This window comes from Monopterus albus, unplaced genomic scaffold (assembly GCF_001952655.1).
Source record: "Monopterus albus unplaced genomic scaffold, M_albus_1.0 scaffold65.1, whole genome shotgun sequence".
Taxonomy (NCBI): Eukaryota; Metazoa; Chordata; class Actinopteri; order Synbranchiformes; family Synbranchidae; genus Monopterus; species Monopterus albus.
Window position 1 is genome coordinate 1,312,077 of NW_018127945.1, and position 22,880 is coordinate 1,334,956.

Below are 22,880 nucleotides of genomic sequence, written 5' to 3' on the forward strand. Positions count from 1 at the left end.
ACAAGACACTCTGTTTGGCGGACACCAAACATTACACATCACCACAAACACACCATGCCCACTGTGAAGCATGGTAGTGGTAGCATCATGATGTTGTGGGGATGCTTCGCAAGAGAACTACGGGTTGGGAGAAGATTTATTTTCCAGCATGATAATGACCCGAAGCATACAGCGAAAGCTACGCAGAAATGGTTTAAAGACAACAAGGTGAGTTTTCTGGAGCGGCCGAGTCAAAGACCAGACCTCAGTCCGATAGAGAATTTGTGGCTGGACTTGAAAAAGGGCAGTTCACGCCTGATCCCCATGCAAGCTAGCAGAGCTTGAGCAGTTTTGCAAAAAAGAATGGAATAAAATTGCAGTGCCCAGATGTGCAAGCCTGATTGGGACCTATTCACACAGACCCAGTGCTGTGATTGCAGCAATAAAAGGGTAACACATCCAAGTGGGTGAATACTTTTTATAGACACTGTAACTTCCATTACAGCAGTTTACAGTCAGTTCAAAATACAAAGCCAATATACAGAGGCACTAGCATTTAGGAATAGCATTCAATATACTCTGATCAAAATAAAACCCACTTCTATTCTATCTAGTCATCAGAACTACAATACAAACGAGAATGCAGGCTAGAATGAGATTAATCCTCTATATTCACAGCTACAAAGTGGTAGATGATCAGTACATAGCAGCTTATTATTTATACATTCCAAATAAACATTTCCAAACATAGCTCAGAAAAAATAAAACCTCAACCTCATTTTTAAAATAGAGCTCTCACAATATATTCCATGTTGATAACTAAAACATTATGCTGGAGGTCAAAGGAGAAATAGTATTGACCATGCTTCAGAAATGATTAATGAACAGTCTTTGGTGCGGAGTGTAGATTAAAGATGCAGCTCTACTACCCACTGGAAATCAAAAACACAAAACCAAAACAAGAAGGCTATGCATCCACCCTGAAGGAATGTATCAAAACTGACAACCAACTTCAATATATGAACAAAGGTTCAACTACACAAATAGAAGAAACAATTACAGATACACCTCTAACACTCATTAGCCCAACAAATATACTGTAATTTAATAGGTCATTTCAAACACTGAGAAACATTTAAAGTAAAAACAATCTTCTTTTTTTTTTTTTTAAATCGATGCCACTCCCAAAATCTAAAAACTAAAATGCATGAATGCAAATCTAGCCTAAAAAAAAATAACTAAACACAGCAACCCAAAGGCTATCAAGATTGTATTGCAGTTACAGTAAACAGTGACAATACTGTTATGTTAAGTACTATAGTGAATAGAAATCAACTATCAAAATATCAAATACCTGTATGTACAGAGAAAGCTCATTCAGTCAAAGCCCTAAATATTCAGCCTCTAGCTAAAGTAAATCCATACTGAGTTAGGAAGCAAAGTCCAACATTTGCCAAAGTTAAAACAAAACCACATGCACTACCGTCACATTTATCCAATAAGCCCATCATAGCTAGAGCCTGAAGGTTAAGTGCTGCAAGCCCATTTGAATGTACAATCTCTAAGCTCCTGAAGTAATCATAGATTCAGGTTTTAAGGCACTAGGAGGTGGTAGCAGCTAAGGCTGCCTGAAATGATGACAGGAGCATTCAATCCTGGGTAATACAAATTGGGATGGCTTATAAAACAGATGTGACCGGCTAGCACATGCTACAAGGCAACAAGAATAAAGGGAAGGGCACGCCGCGCGGCCTCAACAGCAACGACCACAAACAATTTCCAGTCTCTAATTAGGCCACATTCTCTGAACACTAGCTGAACAAATGGCAGGGGGGTAACATGCAATGCGAATTTCTTTGTCCTCAAAACACCAGAAAACATTAGCTTCACTGCTGATACTTGTTTTTCTTTCTCAACCTCTTATGTTATCTGCCCCCCCTCCTATTAACTCTATTTTTGTCTTCATCATCACAAGTGTCCAATTGGTGCTCTGCTGCTTGCTCTGCCTGCCCAGGTTGCAGCACCAGCCCACTTCCCATTGCCCTTCCTCACCAGAAAGTACTGCTGTGGCCCCGTCCTTCTCCTCAGATATAAGAAAAGTGGGGGTGATGACTGAGCTTGGTGGGGCTGAGAGGGAAGCCTGTGTAGGCTACTGGGGAGGCCATGTAAGGGTGAGGAGGGGGTGGAGGTGGTTGGAAAGGAGGCTTGAACTGATGGACATAGCCGGGCTGATGGTGCGGGTGGATGGTTGGGGAGGGGAGGAGCCTGTGGGGGTGAGTGCTGATGCCCAGAGTCACCTGGTGGACTATAGTGCCTCCTTGGGGGTGGGAAAGACCATAACTGTGCTGGAGGAGAGGAGGAGGCTGAGGGGGCAAGATGGGGTGGGGGTGGGCAGCGAGGGGACCACTTGGAGGGTAGGACAGGAGGGCGTGTGGGGGCAGGCCCTGGTTGTGTGTGTGCTGAGCGGCTGATGTGTGTGTGGGGCTGTGCGGCAGGTGTGTGAAAGTGTGTGTGTGGACAGTAGGGGGGATGTAGGCGTGGGGCCGCAGTGGGCCATAGTTGCCGTTCCACTCTTTGTTGTTTGACCTGTAAGGATGCACCTGAGGGAGGGAATGGACAAGCACAATGACAATCTGTTAAAGACCCAGTCTGTTACATTTTCTTTCTTAGAGGCACAGGGCTATCACAAAGACTGAAAACAGCTATCAAAAATCACCTATAGACCCATTTACTGTCAGCAAACACGGACTTTTTTGTGGGCTGGAGACAAAATAATAGGATGGCTAGCGAGTTATGTTGACTTGTTTTTTTAACAATGGCTGAAATTTATCTGAATACGTACAGTCAGACACTCTCACAGACAATGCTTCTGTGATGTCTGAATTAGAAGGGAGGCCCAATGTATTAAACCAAACATTCCCTTTTGCTCCATAAGCTGCATCAACAACTAGTGATAGGACTGCTAAACCCCATGTGACAAACTGATTGCAGAAAAGACGGTAGATATGAAAACACCTAAAGTGGGATTTATGGCCTGTCCAAACTGCGTGTTGGATGGTGGTTTTTGGATGTTATTATTATATTATAGTGATAGACACACATATGAGACAACAGGGAGAAATCTTTGTTCAGGAGAGGTAAGCTGCTGGTGACAAACTTTAGATTTTTACAATCCCTACACTGATGAAGTGAATGAAAATACAGGCTAATGACAGCAAATGTGCTGTGAAACCCATTACACTGACATTTCAAATGTGGTGAGAGGGAACGTTACCCTCCTCTGCCACTATCTAGCTTCAGACATACAGGGTGGGTGAAAACTAGACATTAAAATTGGTAATAAAGTCTATATTTCTGTGTGAAATATGAAATCCTATTTACCATCTACCGTCTATTTAGAGACTGTTTTCATCATGACTCCAGTGATGCTACAAGTTCTATAGCCAATTTTTAATGACTAGTTACTTTTCACCCACCCTGTACAAAGAAGAAAAACTTTAGTTTGACAGTGTTAAATTTAAGCAGAAAAGAGGTTTAAGTTTATTTAGTATATTTTAGACAGCTCCAGTTCGGTAATGATCATATTGTTTGTTCTGTGTAAAGCCCTAGTATCAAACACCTCACCTAACTTGGTCGGAAAGCCAAAGATCCTCTTTCTAAAAATACCGAACCTTTTCAAAAGAATCAGTATATCATCCAGGCCACACAGTCCACAGAGTACGAGTTGAGGCGTTTTCAATAAGCTGGTTTCCTGGGTCAGGAACTGACAGAGACCTGAATACTGTTTATTGTGTTATCATACAACAGCTATGAAATTACCCGAATCAGCTTTCCGCACATTTCAAATGTGATTTTGAACAATTATGAAAATGTGGCTGCTTGAGAAACATCCATACTTTACTTTTTATATAACTGATAGTAACATGTTTTATCTATGGAGGTTAACTGACCTGCCCAAAGCCCAGAGGGTGCTGCTGCTGCCGGGACAGGAGTTGGGTGGATGGGAGGAGGGAGACAGAGGAGGGAGTGCTCTGTGGTTGTCCTACGTGACTGGAGCGTCCTTTGGACCGGGACCAGGACTCTAAGACTGGGACGGAGAGAAGACAGAAGTTAATCAGGGAAGCAGAAACATACTGCAAAAGTAGATGACCTCCAAGACTGACAAAGCAGCAGAGCAAGATAAAAACAGACCTCAAACAACACAGAAGCATGCATGCCAAGAGAGAAAACTAACTGTTCCCCAGAATGCTAAAAAACAAAAAAAACTATCAATGTAGTGGCACCAAACTGCAGGTAAACTGGAAATTCCTGAGAGGACAGTGCAATGCACAGCAGAAGGACAAGATTTGCATTCAGGACAAAAGCAGGCAAACCTAAAGGGACAATAACATCTCAGCACTGGAATACCAATCTTTCTAAGACATAGCAGTAGCTGCAGCAGAGATATGAAGCCAACTAAATAAAAACAGCCCTGTTTATAGACTAGAGTATTTACACACAACAGATGTGACTTGAGAGTTTATGTAATTACATTAAAATGTAATTGCATTAAAACTTGTGTTAAAGGGTTAATCAAACAATACATAAAACCCATTTACAGTTTAGTATTTTATGAACCCAGTTAAATGATCATTTTTGTAGTGCTATGAAAGAATTGTTTCACATTTAAACAGCACCATAAACTAGGCAATAAGATCCATAAAACTGGGAAAGAAAGAGAGAGAGAGAGATTGTTGGCACTCAGAACAGGCACCTGAGGAGCAAAGTTGATTCTCACTCTTTGATCAGTATCAGTGACTGTGTTTGCATGCACTTAAGTAACCAGATTACAGTTAGTTTTCTGAAGTATGCTGATTTCTTAACTGTCACATAAATGGGAAACCTGGCTTCCATAATTTGGGTAGGGGATTAAGGAAACCTTATTTCCCCAGGTAGATTTCTCTGCCATGTAAACATGTAACCAGGTTTCTAATCAGCTTTCTACAAGAGTGCATGTGCAAAAGGCAAGCTCCAAGGTCACTTGTATGCATGTGACTGGAGAAAAACAGGATGTTGTCACTAACATAAACAAAAGATTATCAACATGGCGAGCCGCAGCAAGATAAATGCCAATGGAGACTCAAACCAGCTACTTGTTGGATGAATGAGTTTCATCTCCTATTTGCCATGATTATTAATTTCATGACTAACAGGGCAGCTAATGTTGTGATTTGCAGATAAAACATCACTAAAGAGACCAAAATATGCGCTTAATTGACCAGGTCCATCTTTTTTTATGGGAGTATGCAGGCACACAACAACATCAGGCTTTCCAAATGCGGGCACCTTACCACTTTCAGTGGGCTAGTGAGGATCACATTACCTAGGAGCTTGTGTGTACTGGGGTTTTTGAGCAACCCGATTACTGCTGTGCATGTACACGCATTAGCTGATTTCTGCTGTAACCTGGTTTCTCTCAGTAACCTGGTTACTTAAGTGCATGCATGCAAAGGCAGTCAGTTTTAAATGAACACCTGGGAAGTGGTGAAACTGATCTCCGATCAATGTCTTAGGGAAACTTTTACTGCATGGCAAGAACCAGCACAGAAAACAGGATCTGACCTATACCAAACGAAATGCATCCACCTTTCACCCCCAACCCCTAGCAACCAACACAATGTGCTCAGAAAATAGGTTTACTGCAAGTAAACTCTCCCTCTGCTTTCAATTTATGCAGACATGCTCTAGTGTTGTCATATAAGGAGGGACTTTAGGTACTTAAGCAGTACTTAAGAAATGCTTTTGAAGAGCTGCTTTTAGTTACTTAAACCATTAAGAGAAAAACTCAATTTCACTGAATGCTCACAGTCCACCATCAGCCAGTGGCTGCTCAGATAATGAGAGCTACCAACATTTTACACTTTCTGTACATCATCCACATTAACAAAACTTGTTTGATTTCTGATTTACTCAAACACGCACTAGATGTTCACAAATCTCAAATTAAATATTTATACATGCTGTTTATAACCCCAAATGTGCATGTGTCACAGGCGAGGAACAACCACATCAGCCAATCAACCAAATATGTTTCTCCTTCATCTTTGAAGAACGCTGCTACTAACATAGAGGGAAAGCCATAAAAAGAGTATTCACAGGCAGGCAGGTGTTGCCTGCCATGGATGCATCTCTGAGGTATTAGATTGTAGCATGGTCAGTTCTCTGCTGGTGGCTTTTGATCACCTGTTTAAGCCTCTATGACAACCTACAGGATGGTAAACCCCTACTGCCTCCATATGACCTGCAAAGCAGACACCACACCAAAGCACAGATGACAGACCACATGACAGGTGGCTAGAGGCGGCACATTAATGACATAACAATTCACTGGATGTTAGTACACAAGCAACATTCCATGAAAGCATAGTGACTTATAATGAAAGAGAGGTTAAACCCTAAAATGAGACAAAACACTCTTTAAACACTAGTATGCTTTACAAGATAAATCAGTGAACTTGTATGAGCATTGCACTTCAAAGTATACATGTGCACAACAGCACATTTCCACTAACCTGCTCTTTGGAAACGCTCCTCTAACCCCTGAGTGTTGTTGTTCTGCACCCTCATTGGTGGGACCACCATTGTCCTGACACCACGAGGACTCCTGCGCTGCACTGCAGGGGAGGGCAGTGGTGCTACCATGGCAGCCAAAGGTGGTCGGTTGTTGTGGTTACTGTTGTCAAGATAACAATAGGGGCTGTTGCCACGCACGGAGGTTAATGCGTCAGACGTGGAGGAGCCTTCCACTGTGTCACAACCACTCTCATGACCATCATCCTCAGACATGCTGAATACAGAAGGAACAGACATTAGGTCGACTAGTGTTACAGTGCATTTCTCTTTGTTATGTGAACACATGGATACATGCACAAATGACTACCTATTGGGTCTCTTGCAAGGTGAGGCAGAGGGGCTGGACTGAAGAGAGTTGGAGGCAAAAGAGCTAGTGCTAAGGCTGCTGTCAGGGCTGCTGAGGGAACACACTCTCTCCATCGACATACTGGTGTTTCTGCACGCCTCACACACACACTCCTCTTTACAGCTACAGACAGAAAAAATTTCAGGTTAAACTTTGAGTCTCAAACTAAGTTGAATTCTCAGGGTATCAGGACTAAATCACATTGATCATTGAGATTTTTATAGTGCGTATTCCAGATTTTGCTTAAAGCGGATACTGCCAGTTATGGAGTCTCATTCAGCTACTGAAAACTAATGCCCTGACTTTTTGCTAACACTGCATTCTATCATGCAAAGATCAGTTTTTTGCAAAACAGAGTGAGATTGGCCCAACATCTTTATATGTCTCTAACAGGCTGGTTCACACGGTCTTTGACGATAATCAATTGCTCATACGGCACCTGCGAGTGTCTGCACGCCCCCCTTCATCCTCTCCGTCAGTCAGCTCACTGCGGATGCTGATCACACTGGGAGCAGGGCTTGGTGTGTCACCCATCAGGACTGCTACATCTCGCTGTTGTTGACTGAGGAGCCGTCTGTTAGCATTTGGTGACTCTCTGAAGCAGCTCACTTCTTCCTCTTCATCCTCCTCATCTGTGTTTTGAACTTCTGGTTGCCTGGTTTCCACATGAGGCACCTCCCTCTGAGGCTGCTCCCTTCCTGGCACTATCTGTCCAACGTCGGCCATCTTGGGAGTCCGACACACTGATATGTGTATGTTGCTGGGGTGGGACAGGTTCCTTTTAACACAAAAGTTGATGTATAGATATAAATAAAATGTCATAGCAGTTTAACTTGAAAGACATGACTAAGGTGCAGAATCTCACCTGTTGTGACTGTGTCTGTTCCGTTTATTGGCTGGCTGGGGCCACACAACATGAGCTATACCAATGTTGATTGGCTGATGGGCAGAGAGGGCTGACATCTGATTTGTCAGGAGAGGCTGCTGAATAACTGAACTGTAGTGGGGATGCACTTTCCTTTTAAAGGATGTAAAAAGGAAAGAATAAAAAATATAATGCAGCTTCATGCTTTCAGTAAAATGATGAGTAGAATGCTTTCATCTGAATACAGCATGTAAGCAAGATGATAATTTCCAACAAGAACATTAAAATAGCATTATAACTAACACTTTAAATGGTTAAGCATATACTGTATATGAACAAAAAAGTGTTATCTCCAGCAACAGTCTAGCTGTGCAAATCATTACTGTTTATATTTAAGATATAATGCTCCAACAGAAAGCTAACAGTAACCTGGTTACTTCAGTGTATGTAACACTGAATGCAACAAAAAACATTTTTGACAAGTGGGAAGTCTTAAAACAGGCATTTTCCCAGATTATAGGTTTGGTTGACTCAGAGTTTGGGGACTCACCCCCAGTCACTGATCCTCTGAGGGCCAGCTGTGGTGTCACTGGTTAGGGGGGGTGGAGGTGGTGGTGGGGGATGAGCAGGAGGAGGGCCGACTGGAGTAATCTGCTGCCAGGCTGCTGGAATGAGGAGCTGCTGCCCCCGGCTAGACCAGGCCTGCTACACAGACAGAGAAGGAAAGGCAGAGATAATATGTGATCACCTACTGATCCCCATGACATCTAGCAGCTCTCCCAGCCCTAGGCCAGGCACTGAAGTCAGAAGTTTTGCTGGGGATTTAAAATCTTGCTCAGGGTCTCATCATCAGAGTAGCCACAGATGAGGAGCATGTAGTCTATGTTCCAAATGTTGACTTTAATCTGCCTCTGCCACTCAAAACCTTTCTATTTTGTGTTACTTTTAGCATTTGCATGCTAACAGCTGATCAGTTGCCCTGCAAAATACTCTTTAGTGCAGTTCCAAAATGAACAAATCAGTATATACACTAGCACAATTTGCAGGCTCAATATGAATCAAGTTTACGCTGTTACATACTGACTCCAGGAAATAGTCACATGTTGCACACAGAAGTCAGACACTGACAAAGATTTTCACATTTTCCTGTCTACCCGCCTTTTATATGATGCCAACCTAATTATCAGCTAAATAAATTAAAGCATTTCAATCATAAATAGTGTTAAAAACACATGAGCACTGTGTGACAAAGTTCAGCTTTATGCAGTGCAGCAAGAGACGCGCATTTACCCTCGGGGCACACCCTTGAGTACATCAGTATCAATACAACTTGTTTAAAGTCATTCAAACTCGCGCTGATGTTGGCGTCACAGCTCGTACAGACTCGTTCTGCCTCCACACTTCATCTATCTGTAGCTATTTTTAAGAGCTCTTGTTCAAAGTCATTCTGCTGATGCAAGTATCAGCTCTCATAATAAACTCACTCTCCGTCTACGCTTCCTGTATCTGGCACCAGCTGTGCATGGAAGCGCAGTGTGATACAATCTGTTATATTACATCAGGGGTGGGCAAACGTTCTGACTCGCGGGCCACAATGGGTTCTAAAATTTGACAGAGGGCCCGGGCCAGGAGCAGAAGGATGGAGTGTTTGTGTGAACTAATATAAATGACTTATAAAAAAAAAGGTTTTGGCCTTTAACAGGTAGCAAAGCATGAATATGCAAGACTTACTGTACAAATTATCCTCCAAATGCATTTTTTTTCATAACACAGAGAATTAAACCTTCAGTTTCAGTGGGAACATTGTTGTTGGTCTGTTGTTGTCAAAAGTCTGGAGTTAATTTTGTTGTGGCTATTCTCAGGATAGATCTGAGGTGTTGGTCAGTTAACATGGATCTGTGACTGGCTTTGTTGATGTTCATGATGCTGAATGTCTGCTCACACACATAGGTCGAGCCAAACATCAGCATCTTCTGTGCTGTCCTCCAGAGGTTTGGAAACGTGGCTTCGTTAAGTGAAGCACAAAAATCATTCAGTTTAAGAGAGCTGAACTTCTTTAAAACGGAGTCAGACCGTAGACTGATTAGTTCCAATTGCAGCTCCTGTGGTGCTGTTTCAGGGTCTTGTGACAGGGGACAGGACACCAGCTGAAGTGACTTGTCAATTTATTTTAAAAATCTGAGAACCGATGGCAGAATTCTCCGTGCATTTAATAATATAATTTGGACAAGTTCAGCATGCTGGATTAAAAAGCCTAGCAGCCGTAGTTTGCCCATGCCTGTATTATATGCCACAATTCACCAAACATAGGCTATAAACAAGTTGGTTAACTGCAGCTTATTCACTTAAAAAAATACATGAAAATGAAAATAAACAGACAATAAAACATTCTACAACGTTGTAAAGGAGGATTTAAAAAAATACTTTACTTGTTACCAGTCAGGATACAACATGCCTGTCCTGTAGTGGTCTTATAGGCGCATGTACTGGGATAATGATAAACTTTAAAGTTTGATTCATTTTAACTAGTAACTTGTACGTACACTGGCTAAGACTAACAATCTAACTTCCTGGCACTAATGCTGTTAGAAAGAATCCGGTATGTTTTATGAATACACAAGTTTAGAGAAACCATGTCTGTGCCTTACCTGAGGTATTACACCAGGCCTCACTGGTAGGGGCTGTATGGGAGGGCCCTGAGTCACCATGGGAACAGAAAATCCTGCTGGTTGATTGAGGTTACCTTTAAAACAGCATAAAACAAACCATATGTCATTTATGTCACAGAAAATTTTAAAAACATCTTAGTGAAGGTATAACACCACTCATTTATAGTTAGACACTTTATACTGGAACAGAGTGAGTGATCGCTTCTAAATAATTCTCATAAATCATTACATATGAAATCCTTGTAATAACTCTACTTAATTCACCAATTTAGAAAGTGTCATGTAATGACCCATAAGCAGAGTGCTACATACCTTGCATGGTGGGGGGACAAAGAAGAAAGGCAGGTGGGAATGAGTCACTGCATCCGAACTGACCATTCCCAGTTGTTAGAGCTAGCCCGGGATGCAACACTGACGGAGTTGACTGGGTTATAGCCTTCATTAGTAAAGAGTACAACAGAGCAATGTCAGAAAGAACAGAAGATTGGATGGGGAGGCAGGCAGAACAGAGAATACAGAGAAGAAAGTGGGGAAAATGGATTTAGAAGAAATTAAATGAATGAAAAAAAGAGAACCAAAAATGAAGTGCAGACATTACATAAAGTGAGACTCTTGAGCACAACGAATGGCAGTGTCACATGTGACAAACACCAAGGCCAATATTCTTAGATGATATATTAAAGCATCTTTTCTCCTGAAGAGGGCACCACTAGCACAGAAACATCACGTAACATTTAAAGTTTATTTACATTCTCTGTCCTTAAAAAGCAAAGGGGGTGTCTCCAATAGACTGTGCAGTGGCCATAATTTCCAAATGAAATAATCTCCGCTGTAATGGTGAATGCAACTTAATAACTTTAAAGGCTAAATGGGAATGCTCGCAGTTTTAAAAGATTATCCATGGTTTCTTTGCAACCAAAACACAAAACTGACTGATGCAATACAAATATGGATGCAAAGCGAGCCTTGGTAAGACACAAAAAATGCTAGCTGCAAACACACACACAACTTCAGTGTCTGACCTGAGTATGGACTGGTATGTTGTTGTAGCCCAGTGGGAGACCAGAGGAGGCAGAAGGGGCTACAGGAGGTCTTGAGACATGAATGGTGTTCTGATTGAGAGTGTCAAAAACTGCACTGCTGAGCCGGCCATGACATATGTCCATGATTCGGAAAGAAGACTGCACACTGCAGAGGATAAGAGGAATTGTAGCTGAGTAAGAACAGAACATGTATGACTGAAGTTCATACTATAAATCAACCATAATGTATTAATGCTCTCTTCTGCTGATACAGAAAAGAAAAACCAAAAACATTAGAAAACAAACAAGAATGCACAAGCCAACACATGTTGTGTCCCTGTTAGCTGTGGCGGCCTTACTGGCTACTGTGCGGGTAGTCTAGCAGATGAGTCATGGTGATGAAGGGGTGCTTGAGGACACTGCATGGAAAAATCCGATCCTCAGCATCTATCAGCAGCATGCTCTTCAGCAGAGACACAAACTCCCTCCTGTCAGCCTTCTCTGCCTGCATGTCATTGCTGTCAGGACTCAGCACCAAGTTCACCTGATGGATTTGAACATGCTGCATGTGAAAACCACACAGGGCACAGTTCATGTCACAATTAAGAAACACAGTAGCATTTGAACTAATCAGCTAATATGAGTGTTTTGTGTCAGAACTACTAGGTTTCTGTGTCTCTTGAGATCTGATTATAAAGTATAAACTGTATGTGATTACATTGGAGCAACATTTTTACGTCTCTCTTACAACTCACTTTTGTTCAGCATGGTTTGAATTTGATGTTAATTTTGAAAATGCCTAGAGTGTCTGTAGCTACAAACAAACTGCACTGAGGTTGCACTCACGTGTGCTATGTCATCCAGACAGCTGAAGATGTACTTCCTGGCCTCTTTGGATTTAAGTCCTGTCTCCTTCTCATGCTGTTTTGTTGTCTGGAAGAAGAACAAACTGTAAGAGCCCAGTACAGAGGTCCAGTATGTAAAGATTTCTGTCTTTGCATTTGTGTTGCAAGTTACCATTGAATTTGTCATGTGTAAGGATAAGGAATTATAGCTCAAAGTACTGAATAAAATAAACACTGTGGGTGGGAGAGCAGTGAGAGAAAGTTGTATGTTTTTATGAAAATCTGCAACAGTGTTGGGCTGTTTGTGGTTTTGCTGGGAAGTACATGCAGAGATAAATATGAGACTGACATTAATTAAAAATTTATTGCGAGTCAGCTCAGCAGGTAGTCTAAACACACTTTACTTGAGCTTTCCTCAGGGTGTGCTGGTTTTGTCCTGTTTTAAAAAGATTATGTAGCCATTTCCTATTGAGAATGCACTTCCACTTGCAATAGAATTTCAAATCAGTGTTTTTTTTTTCTTTCCCCAGTTCAAAATCTCATGTTCCCAGTTTATCAGTGTGTCTGCGTCAGCATGACCACTGGCATTAATGATGAAGATCTGTGGTTCACTAGAGGAGGTGTACTTTGTGTCTGCAGGTCTACAACATGTTTTACATACAGTTTGGTTGCTGTGTATGCATATGTGTGTGACTCGTGCAGGTACCTTTAGTCTCCAGGAGGCATAGGGCGAGTCTGAGTCTTTGGAGAAGAATCGAGAAGTCTTGGTCCCCTTATTGAGCAGATGCTCGGCAGGCAGGCCCTGAGTTTGAGAGATGTACCGGATCTGTGAGAAAGAGAGAGAGAGAGAGAGAGAGAAAGAGATGAGAGACAGGAAACAGAGAAAGAGACCAAAAAAGGGAAAGTGGAATGGAAAAATTCAAATCATGGGGAAAGAAATGAAAGCAGATATGGGAATACATGGCAGAAGGTGAATGCATAACACAGAGGAGAAGTGAACAGATAAGTGACAATAGTTTACATTATAACCATTTAGCTGAAAAAGAGATGGTGAATGGAATTCAACCCATTTTACCAGATTAGTGAAAATACAGCTTTTAGTTCAGCTGATGCACTCAAAATAACATTTTATATACAGTATATACAGCTGAAGTCAGAAGTTCACATACACTTAAGGCTGAAGTCATTAAAACTGATTTTTTAACCACTCCACAGATGCCATGTTAAAAAAACAATAGGTTTTGGCAAGAGAAACCATGTACTTTATGCATGACAAGTAATTTCTCCAACAGTTGTTTACAGATAGATTATTTCAGTTATAATTCACTATATCACAATCCCAGTGGGTCAGAAGTTTACATATACTCAGTTGACTGTGCCTTTAAACATCTTGGAAAATTCCAGAAAATGGCTAACTGACATCACTTGAGTCAATAGGAGGTTCACCGGTGGATGTATTTTAAGGCCTACCTTCAAACTCAGTACCTCTTTTTGTGACATGGGAAAATGAAAAGAAATCAGCCGAGAGCTCAGAAAAAATATTAGTGGATCTCCACAAGTTTAGTTCATCTTTGGAGCAATTCCCAAATGCCTGAAGGTACCACGTTCATCTGTACAAACAATAAAACGCAAGTATAAACAACAAGGGACAATGCAGCCATCATACCGCTCAGGAAGGAGACGCATTCTGTCTACTTGAGAGGAACATACTTTGGTCGAAAAAGTACAAATCAATCCCAGAACAACAGCAAAGGAGCTTGTGAAGACACTGGAGGAAACAGGTACCAAAGTATCCATATCTACAGTAAAATGAGTCCAACATTGGCATAACCTGAAAGGCTGCTCAGCAAGGAAGAAGCCACTGCTCCAAGACCACCATAAAAAGAGCAGACTACAGTTTACAGCTGCACATGGGGACAAAGATCTTTACTTTGTGGAGAAATGTTCTCTGGTCCGATGAAACAAAAATTGAACTGTCTGGCCATAATGACCATTATGTCTGGAAGAAAAAGGGGGAGGCTTGCAAGCCAAAAAACACCATCCCAACCGTGAAGCACAGGGGTGGCAGCATCATGCTGTGGGGTGCTTTGCTGCAGGAGCAACTGGGACACTTCACATAATAGATGGCACCTAGAGGGAGGAAGATGATGTAGCTATATTGAAGCAACATCTCAAGACATCAGCCAGGAAATTAAAACTCGGTCACAAATGGGTCTTCCAAATGGACAATGACCCCAAGCAGACTTCCAAAGTTGCGGCAAAATGGCTTAAGGACAACAAAGTCAAGGCATTGGATTGGCCTTCAGACAGCCCTGACCTCAATCCAATAAAATATTTGTGGGCAGAACTGAAAAAGTGTGGGAGAGCAAGGAGACCTCGAAACCTGACTCAGTTCCACCAGTTCTATCAGGAGGAAGGGGCTAAAATTCCAGCAACTTATTGTAATAAGCTTGTGTATCTTTATGCAGCTTTATGTACATCAACAATTCTTGATTGTAGATCTTCTGAATGCTGTTTTTGGCGAGGCATGGCTCACATAAGCATATTTTTCTTCTGTGGAGCAAACTCAAAAGGTTTGAGTGGTTTTTATCAGTCAAAGTAGCTCTAGTCCACACCTCCAAACTCATTTTCTTAACAAGACTCCAGGTATGCTAACACCGGACTCCAATTAGCTTTTTTGAGGTCATTAATTCAAGGGTTCACATACTTGTTCCACTAGCACTATGAGGTTTTTATGGCTGTTCTCAATTAAGACATGAAAGATCAGAATTTTTTTTGTGTTGTTATATTAGGCACACTATATTCGTCAGCACTCTTGACTTAGATGAAGATCAGATCACATTTTATGACAAATTAATGCAGAAAACCATGAACTTCCAAAAGGTTCACATACTTTTTCTCGCCACTTTAACTATCCAATTAACCATTTGATTTGCTCGTCGATGCTGTCACACACCAATCACACCAAACATTCATCCAAACACGGATTGTTGATTGACAGGTCATTCCTTTTGCCAGCTTGCATTGCAGTCTGAGTCAGTCACCTCCATTTTTTTAGTGTATATAACTCACCATTGTTTTTACATTATTTCTCATATGTTGCATAAACGAGCATTAAGTTTATCCTCTTGCAGAACAGTCCCTATACTACATCCATGTTATATACAGCATGGTAACCTCGGCAACAGCTGTATTCTAACATTAGATTAGCTAGCCTTACTAGCCTTGCTAATGACTTACTAGAAGAGTTGGATTAGCCATCTACTAGCCATCCATGAGGCATTGGATGGACCAATCAGAGGCTGTGTATCTGACTGTGAGGCACGCAGGCACGCGAACACACACACACACACACACACACACACACACACGGTACAACAGAGCTATCACTGCTCAGTGAGGGTCAATCAGCCACTATCCCAGCCTGATAACTGTTCAGACTGCTAGTGCTCCTGGAGGCACGAATGACACACCTCCCAAATAAACACTCATAGACAAGCATTAATCTGGAACTCAGCAAAGCAAGCCAGCTATTCTTCAGAAAATGTTAATGAACAAGAAAGCTAGGAATTGGTGTGCACTATGAAAATAGACCTATTTCAAAGTCTGGATTGTAAAGAAGGCCAAGTAAAAGTTTTGGAGACGTTAGCAGATGCCCATAAAAGGCTAAATATAATTTTCTCCCATTATACTAAATGTCAACACACAAGAAAAGCAGGAAGTTTATCCTTTTCCCAATTTTCTAAACTCAGACTGACAACATGATGGGTGTGATTCTGGTCTTTGGAGCTGCCTAGAGTCAAACACAGGATAATCCTGTGTGAATGTGGTGTGGACGTTTTCCCATGCTCCCTCTCCCTCGCTGGGGGACTCCATGTAGAGTCCCAGTTGTGTAGTTTAGACTGCACAACTGTGGGAAGATAATGACATGCTGCCAAGAACAATTTCCTGATTCACCCAGACCAGAGCAGCATTAGGTGGGTTTCCTGCTGGATGTCAGTCACAGTGACAGGCATCAAGGAGCAACAATAAATAAAGGTTTATCAATGTGTGTTGGGTTTTGCCTTCTGGGAAAGCACAGACCTAAACATTTTAAACTTTAGATACACACACAGTAATCTCTGAAAAATGTAATTTCTTTCTGTCCTGTTTACTCCCCCTCACCTGATATATCTTTAGGGTCTCTACATCCCTCCCTCAAAGAGTAAGTGTGTGTGTGTGTGTGTGTGTGTGTGTGTGTGTGTGTGTGTGTGTGTGTGTGTGTGTGTGTGTGTGTGAGATATAGTAGGCTGTACTTGTGTGCATGTGTGTGTAATGTTACCTGGTCATACTCCAGTGCTCCAGGATAAAGGGGCCAGCCCAAGAAGAGCTCCGCTATCACACATCCCAGTGACCACATGTCTATGGCCTCACAAAATGGCAGGCCCAAAATAATCTCTGGAGCCCTGCAGAGAGAAAAGAGAGGCAGAAAAGGTTATGTCTGGAGCTGGTGACCATGTATAATCAAAAACCAAAAAGAGGTTTTCTGCATTTTTATTTATTGATGTTAATGTTAACAGAACTTAAGGTTGTGGTAAATAGGTTTACTTCTTATTTTTTGAAACTATGTTGAGTGCACAAAAATGTAAGGGAATTGAAAAAGAAAACTAATGATCCGTACCAAAATGTGTAATTTATGCATTTTTTGTTAAATTTGATCTCAGAAAATTGGTATTAAAAAAAAGAATTGTTTAGAAACCGGTATTGAAGTCAAGGTATCTGTACTGGTATCAAAAATTTTGGAATGATACCCTGTCCTACTAACACTGGACAACATGATTTCACAAGAGTGGCACTATCACCACCACTTTGTGTGGGATGGACTGAGCTCAAGAGGAGAGGGTGAAGAGAAGTGTGAACCAAAAGGTAAGGCATTTTAGTGGGTAGTGCAAACTGTCAACCAAATACAGTCATGGCCAAAAATACTGACACCCCTGCATTTCTGTCAGATAAGGCACCACTTCTCCCAGAAATTTGATGCAGTCACAAATTCTTTGGTATTCTAATTTTTATTTCTTTTGTTTGCAATGCAAGAGCCAAATCTGAAATGTTCCACACAGAACTCCAAAAATGGACTGGGCAGAATTATTGACACTCTCTCCTTAATATCTGGTAGCCCACCCTTTAGACAAAATAACTGAACTGAACACTTCCTGTAACCACCTCTCTACTGGAATTTTAGACAACTCTTCTTTTGCCAGCTGCTCCAGATCTCTCAGATTTAAAGGGTTCCTTCTCCCAGCTGCTGTTTTGAGATTTCTCCACAGGTGCTCTATGTCTAGATTTAGATCTAGACTCATTGCTGGCCACTTCAGAACTTTCCAGCTCATTGTCTGAAACCATTTCTGGGTGTTTTTTGAAGTCTGCTTTGAGCCATTGTCCTGCTGTAAGACCATGACCTCTGACAGAGACCCAGCTTTCTAACAGTGAGCCCTACATTGTGCCCCAGAACTCATCGATAGTCAGATTTCATAATGCCACAGTGAAGACATCCAGTGCTTGAAGCAGCAGAGCAAACCTCAGCGAACCTCCACCATGTTTGACTGTAGGGACTGTGTTCTTTTCTTTAAAGGCCTCATTTTGTTTGCTGAAAATAGTATAAAGATCTGCTCAATCAAAAAGCTCTATTGTTGTCTCAACTGTTCTAGAAGGACGGTGGCTTCCTCTGGTAAGTTTTGGAACATTCAAACAATCCTTCATTGCAATCTTTCGTCCAGAGATTAGCTACAGCGCCATGGGCTGCAAGCTTCTTGACAATGTTGTGCACAGTGGACACAAGAAGAGCCAGATCTCTGGATAGGTAGCCTGGAGATTGTCCAAGATTTTCCACTATTGTGGTTCTCAAATTCTCAGACAATTCTTTGCTCGTCTTTCTTTTCTCCATTCTCAGTGTGGTCAACATGACACAAAGGTTGAGTCAATCTTTCTCCATTTTTAACTGGTTGCAAGTGTGATTTCTATATTATAAGCACCTGTTGAATGCTACAGATAAGTTTCATTACTAATTAAAGGAGCATCACATGCTGGAAATACAACTGTTTGATGATTTTAAAAAAGGTGTCAATTATTGTGTCCAGTCCATTTCGGGAGTTCTGTGTGGAACGTAGTAGATTTGACTTTTTTCTCTGCTTTTTTTGTGCTGCTCCAATGCAAGCAAAAGAAATAAATATGAGAATACCAAATAATTTATTACTGCTACAACAGAAATACAGGGGTACTGATACAGTATTTTTGTCCATGACTATAAATCAAAACAAGGAGTGACTCTAGGTTTAAAATAAATACTACTGGCATACAGTGTCACCTTACTCAACTTCAGGGGGGTTAGGGTTACCAAAAGTTTGCATCAAATTCATCACTGTCAAATGTTAATCCAAACGGCAGAAGCATTTCAGGGAGGTGAAAACACATGATTTGACAATGATATGCCAGATAACTAGTGCTGACCATCAGAAGCATAATTTGCATTACAAACAGGTAATGGAAACCTTTATTGGGAATGACAGGAGACAGTCTGATACCTTACTTGTAATGAAGGCGCAGCTTTAAAACGGGATTAAACTTAGCTTTCTGTGTTGTATAAACACTGATTAACATATCTATTGCAAATTATTGTTAAGCTGCAGTTATGCTCAACACACTGGACACTGCACATGCGAACTGTCATGTCAGCACAGATACAAAACCATTTATACTCAGACTTGAGGCGCACTTGATTCAATGCAGTCTTCTCTTAAATGCATCCTGTAGCTAAATAGCCAACTAGCTAGCCAGCAGATATCGAACCTACAAAACAGCTAAATGAAGCTGAATGAATGCTTGTGTAGTAGAGAATGTGTGTTGTAGCTTGCTAGCTTTCTACCTAGCCAGCACACCAAACCACAGATCTCTGTACAGACGTACAGATGTGTGTGTGAGGTCTGTCTACAGACCTCACACACACACACACACACACACACGCACACGCACGCACGCACACACACACACACACCCTTGCTGAAACCAAACTGAGAGGTGCATGACCAGCGTAGCGACACCAATGCACACCATGTGCCATCAGCTGTGAAGTTATATTTGCAGTGCGCTGCCAGGTGAAAACATCAGTATAAACTAGGTGTGAGAGCGGAGTTAAACTGTATCACCAACAAGAAAATAATAATGACAATAATCATCTTACTGATGACCACTGATTCGGCTTGTTAATTTAGGTTGGGGTAATATTTTTCTGAACAAAAAAATGAATATAGTAAAATGTTAAAGGATCGTTGTGTTGAGTTTTATTGGAGTGGAAAAAACATTTTTCTTGGGGGGCATTCATGAATCAGAATATAAAAACATCTTATGAGTTGTAAGAGAAATGTTTTATGACAGATTAAAACATTTTTATCAACAAATTACTGGCCTTTTTCAACATTTAAAGAGAAGATGAAGGGAAAAGCTGATGGGGCCTCCCTCATTTAGTTTGGAAATGGCATGTTTAATTGGGTCTGCTTTTCATCTCACCATTTTATGGTTTCTATATAACTCTATTCCACCTCTTAAATTATACCTGATTTAAAATAAAACAAGAGTTGAAAAACTGAATAAAGCTTAAGAATACCAAAGTGCATAGCACATGGCTGTTCCTGCAGAGATTATGGTCTGATAAGGAATAAGTTATTCAGGAATCTCAAACTGAACATTACACCCATATGATGTGCATACAGTTACTAAGCTAAATCTCATCCAACGAATGGACTTTGCCTCTTTACACTATTTAAATGAGACTAGTAGTCTTGTATCAGTTTTGTGAAATGATCTATGAAAACAATAGGCTATCAAGCCTAGACACAGCAGCTGAGCAACAGTGCTGCAAATAGCAACCACTGCTGTGACAACCACAGGGTATGTGACTGTTGCCAAGCAACAACCGGACGCAAGACCATAATGTAACAGCATTACAGGGTGATAAATGGGGCCATTGCTCATCCTTCTGTGTGTAGGCCTGTGAATAAATGTGTGTTTCAATGTGCATGTAAACACACAATTGCAGATGTTCATCACTTTTACAGCACAGGCCATGTTTTCTGTCTTCCGTGACCTGGAGGAGGAAATTACATTGCCATTTCCTATTGTGCCTTCAAGAGCAGGAAGTCAAGTTATGCAATCCCAGAAAGAGCCATGGGAGAAACTGCCTCAAACATTTACAAAACAAAACAGGAAAATGGGGACAAGGATTATGGTTTTCCAGGTTTGTGTGAATTTTAAGTTCCCAAAGACAAATGCATCAGACCACACAACAACTGTTTGGACACCAAGAAAAGGCATTTTTAAACACAGTGTCTTAACCCTATAAAACCATTAGTATCATATTTGCTACACGAGTTTCTGAGCAAAAGAAAAATGGCAAAAATGCCCATGTATCAAATGTGATACAAAAAGTTAAAAATAAATAATATGGCACATTTATTTTTATATGTCTGGACTGTCTGTCTATGCATAACTGGTAAATAAAAATCTTGAACTTTCTTTTGGATTTTGTTAAAAGGTTTAATAAACATTTTAGTTCCAAAAATTTTGAATGTTCTGGCTAGTTAAGCAAGGCTGTAGACTAATAAAAGCATTAGCAACAGCCCCAGCTTTCCAGAGCTGTAACAGCTCATCAATACACATCTAACACACCTACACACAAATACAGATGTTTGACATTCAGACTAGGTTCCAGAACTAACTAGTCAAACTGGAGAAAAGCAGCTATAAAAAGAACAAACACACTGAACGGCAACACTCTGTTGCAACAGAAACAATCACAATTTTCTGGGCCGATTCCAATTTTCTTTCTTTCTAACAACTGTAAATGCAACATACACAGACATTTTTGTAACTTTTCTTTAATGAAAAGTTCCATCCATCTATCCATCTATCCATCCATCCATTTTCTAAACTGCTTAGTCCCAAACGGGGTCACGGGGGGCTGGAACCAATCCCAGCCAGCTGCGGGCGAAAGGCGGGGTACACCCTGGACAGGTCACCAGCCCATCGCAGGGCCATGAAAAGTTCAATTGTAATAAAAACAAGTTTTACATTTATCTTTCACTTGCTTCAACAAACCTTCAACTAACAATGAAGTGCAATATTTGTACATCTCCAAATATAAACAGGTGCAACAGGTAACAGAAACAGAAGATTGTCTGTTACTACTGAGCACTAGTTCTTTTTGAAGTGTGTGCAGTTTGTATTTGCTGCGTTTTACCACAGGTTAGATACTCTGTACATACACATACATAGTAATTCCCTCACTGTGTACTATTTGTCAGAGACTTGGATGTAGTTCTCCCTTCTCCAGGGTGTTTCTGTGGACTGTTTGTACACCAAGTGCTTCCAATGCGCAAGTGAACACACGCCAGTTACAAGCACGAGCCCCACATGAGATGCTATGCACTGAACATGCTACGCTTTTGGTCTGCGTCACTATGTACGCAACATGGACTATCCCGCCTCTAAATGTGATCAGCACAGAAATTGGAAATGGCCAGTTTTCAGTATGATCGGCCAGTCACAGGTCAAGACCGATCACGCTGATCATGGTGCATCTCTATTGGATACTTATTTTGGGCACATACACTATCCACGTGTGTTTGTTTCTTTTTGTTAGTGATGCTAAACTTGATGAGACAGGATAAGTGAACCCAATGCTTTAACACCTGCAGTAAACATGGCAATAATCAAGGAGGCACACAAACAGCAAATTTCAATAATGAATGAATAAATTTAAAGCTAAGGCTACAGCAAATTCCACTATGACTGTAAGCAAACCAGTAACCAATCTGTCACATTAATTCACACAAAGCAAAGAATGACAACAGATGACTTTTTTAATCCCAGTTTACCTTAAATAAATAAATAAAGCCTATTATGAGGAAAAAGAAGAGCAAGGCAGGGTGGGTAACCATTTCCTTATGTTAAGTTGTGGCTCTGAAAAGAAAAAAAACAAAACAATAATTTTCACTGTTTATACTTTTTATATAGGCTGCCCAATGGTTTAGCAACTACTCATTCTGGGGTCCACATGAAGAATATAATTAATCTGGCTGAATTCACTATCTCAATAAATTAGAATACCCAATAAGACCTATAAAAAAACATTTTTAGTGAATTGCTGGCCTTCTGGAAAGTATGTTCTTTTACTGTAAATGTACTCAATACTTGGTAGGGGCTCCCTTTGCTTTAATTACTGCCTCAATTCAGCGTGGCATGGAGGTGAACAGTCTTTGACAGTGGCCTTCAGCTCATCTGCATTATTTTGTTTTTCATTTCTCATTTTCCTCTTGATAATACCCCATAGATTCTCTATGGGATTCAGGTCTGGTGAGTTTTCTGGCCAGTCAAGCACACCAACACCATGGCCATTTAACCAACTTTTGGTGTTTTTGGCAGTGTGGGCAGTCACCAAATCCTGCTGGAAAATGAAATCAGCATCTTTAAAAAGCTGGTCAGCAGAAGGAAGCATGAAGTGCTCTAAAA

The 22,880-nt window shown here is 41.0% G+C and overlaps 1 protein-coding gene across 4 annotated transcripts in view; it reads right to left on the minus strand.

Annotated features, from left to right (window-relative positions):
* Nucleotides 1–443: 443 nt before the first annotated feature.
* The window catches only part of LOC109962536 (homeodomain-interacting protein kinase 3-like), a 38,763-nt gene continuing 16,326 nt past the window's right edge, over nucleotides 444–22,880 (minus strand). The window contains exons 5-18 of one of the 4 annotated variants that reach the window (XM_020604347.1): nucleotides 16,660–16,783; nucleotides 13,045–13,164; nucleotides 12,340–12,426; nucleotides 11,853–12,037; nucleotides 11,494–11,659; nucleotides 10,784–10,907; nucleotides 10,451–10,545; nucleotides 8,353–8,504; nucleotides 7,803–7,955; nucleotides 7,377–7,715; nucleotides 6,899–7,060; nucleotides 6,531–6,805; nucleotides 3,930–4,066; nucleotides 444–2,579 (exon numbers count right to left, since the gene is read on the minus strand). In XM_020604347.1, the coding sequence (XP_020460003.1) occupies nucleotides 2,064–2,579; nucleotides 3,930–4,066; nucleotides 6,531–6,805; nucleotides 6,899–7,060; nucleotides 7,377–7,715; nucleotides 7,803–7,955; nucleotides 8,353–8,504; nucleotides 10,451–10,545; nucleotides 10,784–10,907; nucleotides 11,494–11,659; nucleotides 11,853–12,037; nucleotides 12,340–12,426; nucleotides 13,045–13,164; nucleotides 16,660–16,783 (2,635 nt within the window). In that variant the 3' untranslated portion in view covers nucleotides 444–2,063. Of the gene's footprint in view, nucleotides 2,580–3,929; nucleotides 4,067–6,530; nucleotides 6,806–6,898; nucleotides 7,061–7,376; nucleotides 7,716–7,802; nucleotides 7,956–8,352; nucleotides 8,508–10,450; nucleotides 10,546–10,783; nucleotides 10,908–11,493; nucleotides 11,660–11,852; nucleotides 12,056–12,339; nucleotides 12,427–13,044; nucleotides 13,165–16,659; nucleotides 16,784–22,880 lie in introns of all 4 variants that reach the window. The other 3 variants (XM_020604346.1, XM_020604345.1, XM_020604344.1) reach the window with 3 other exon arrangements.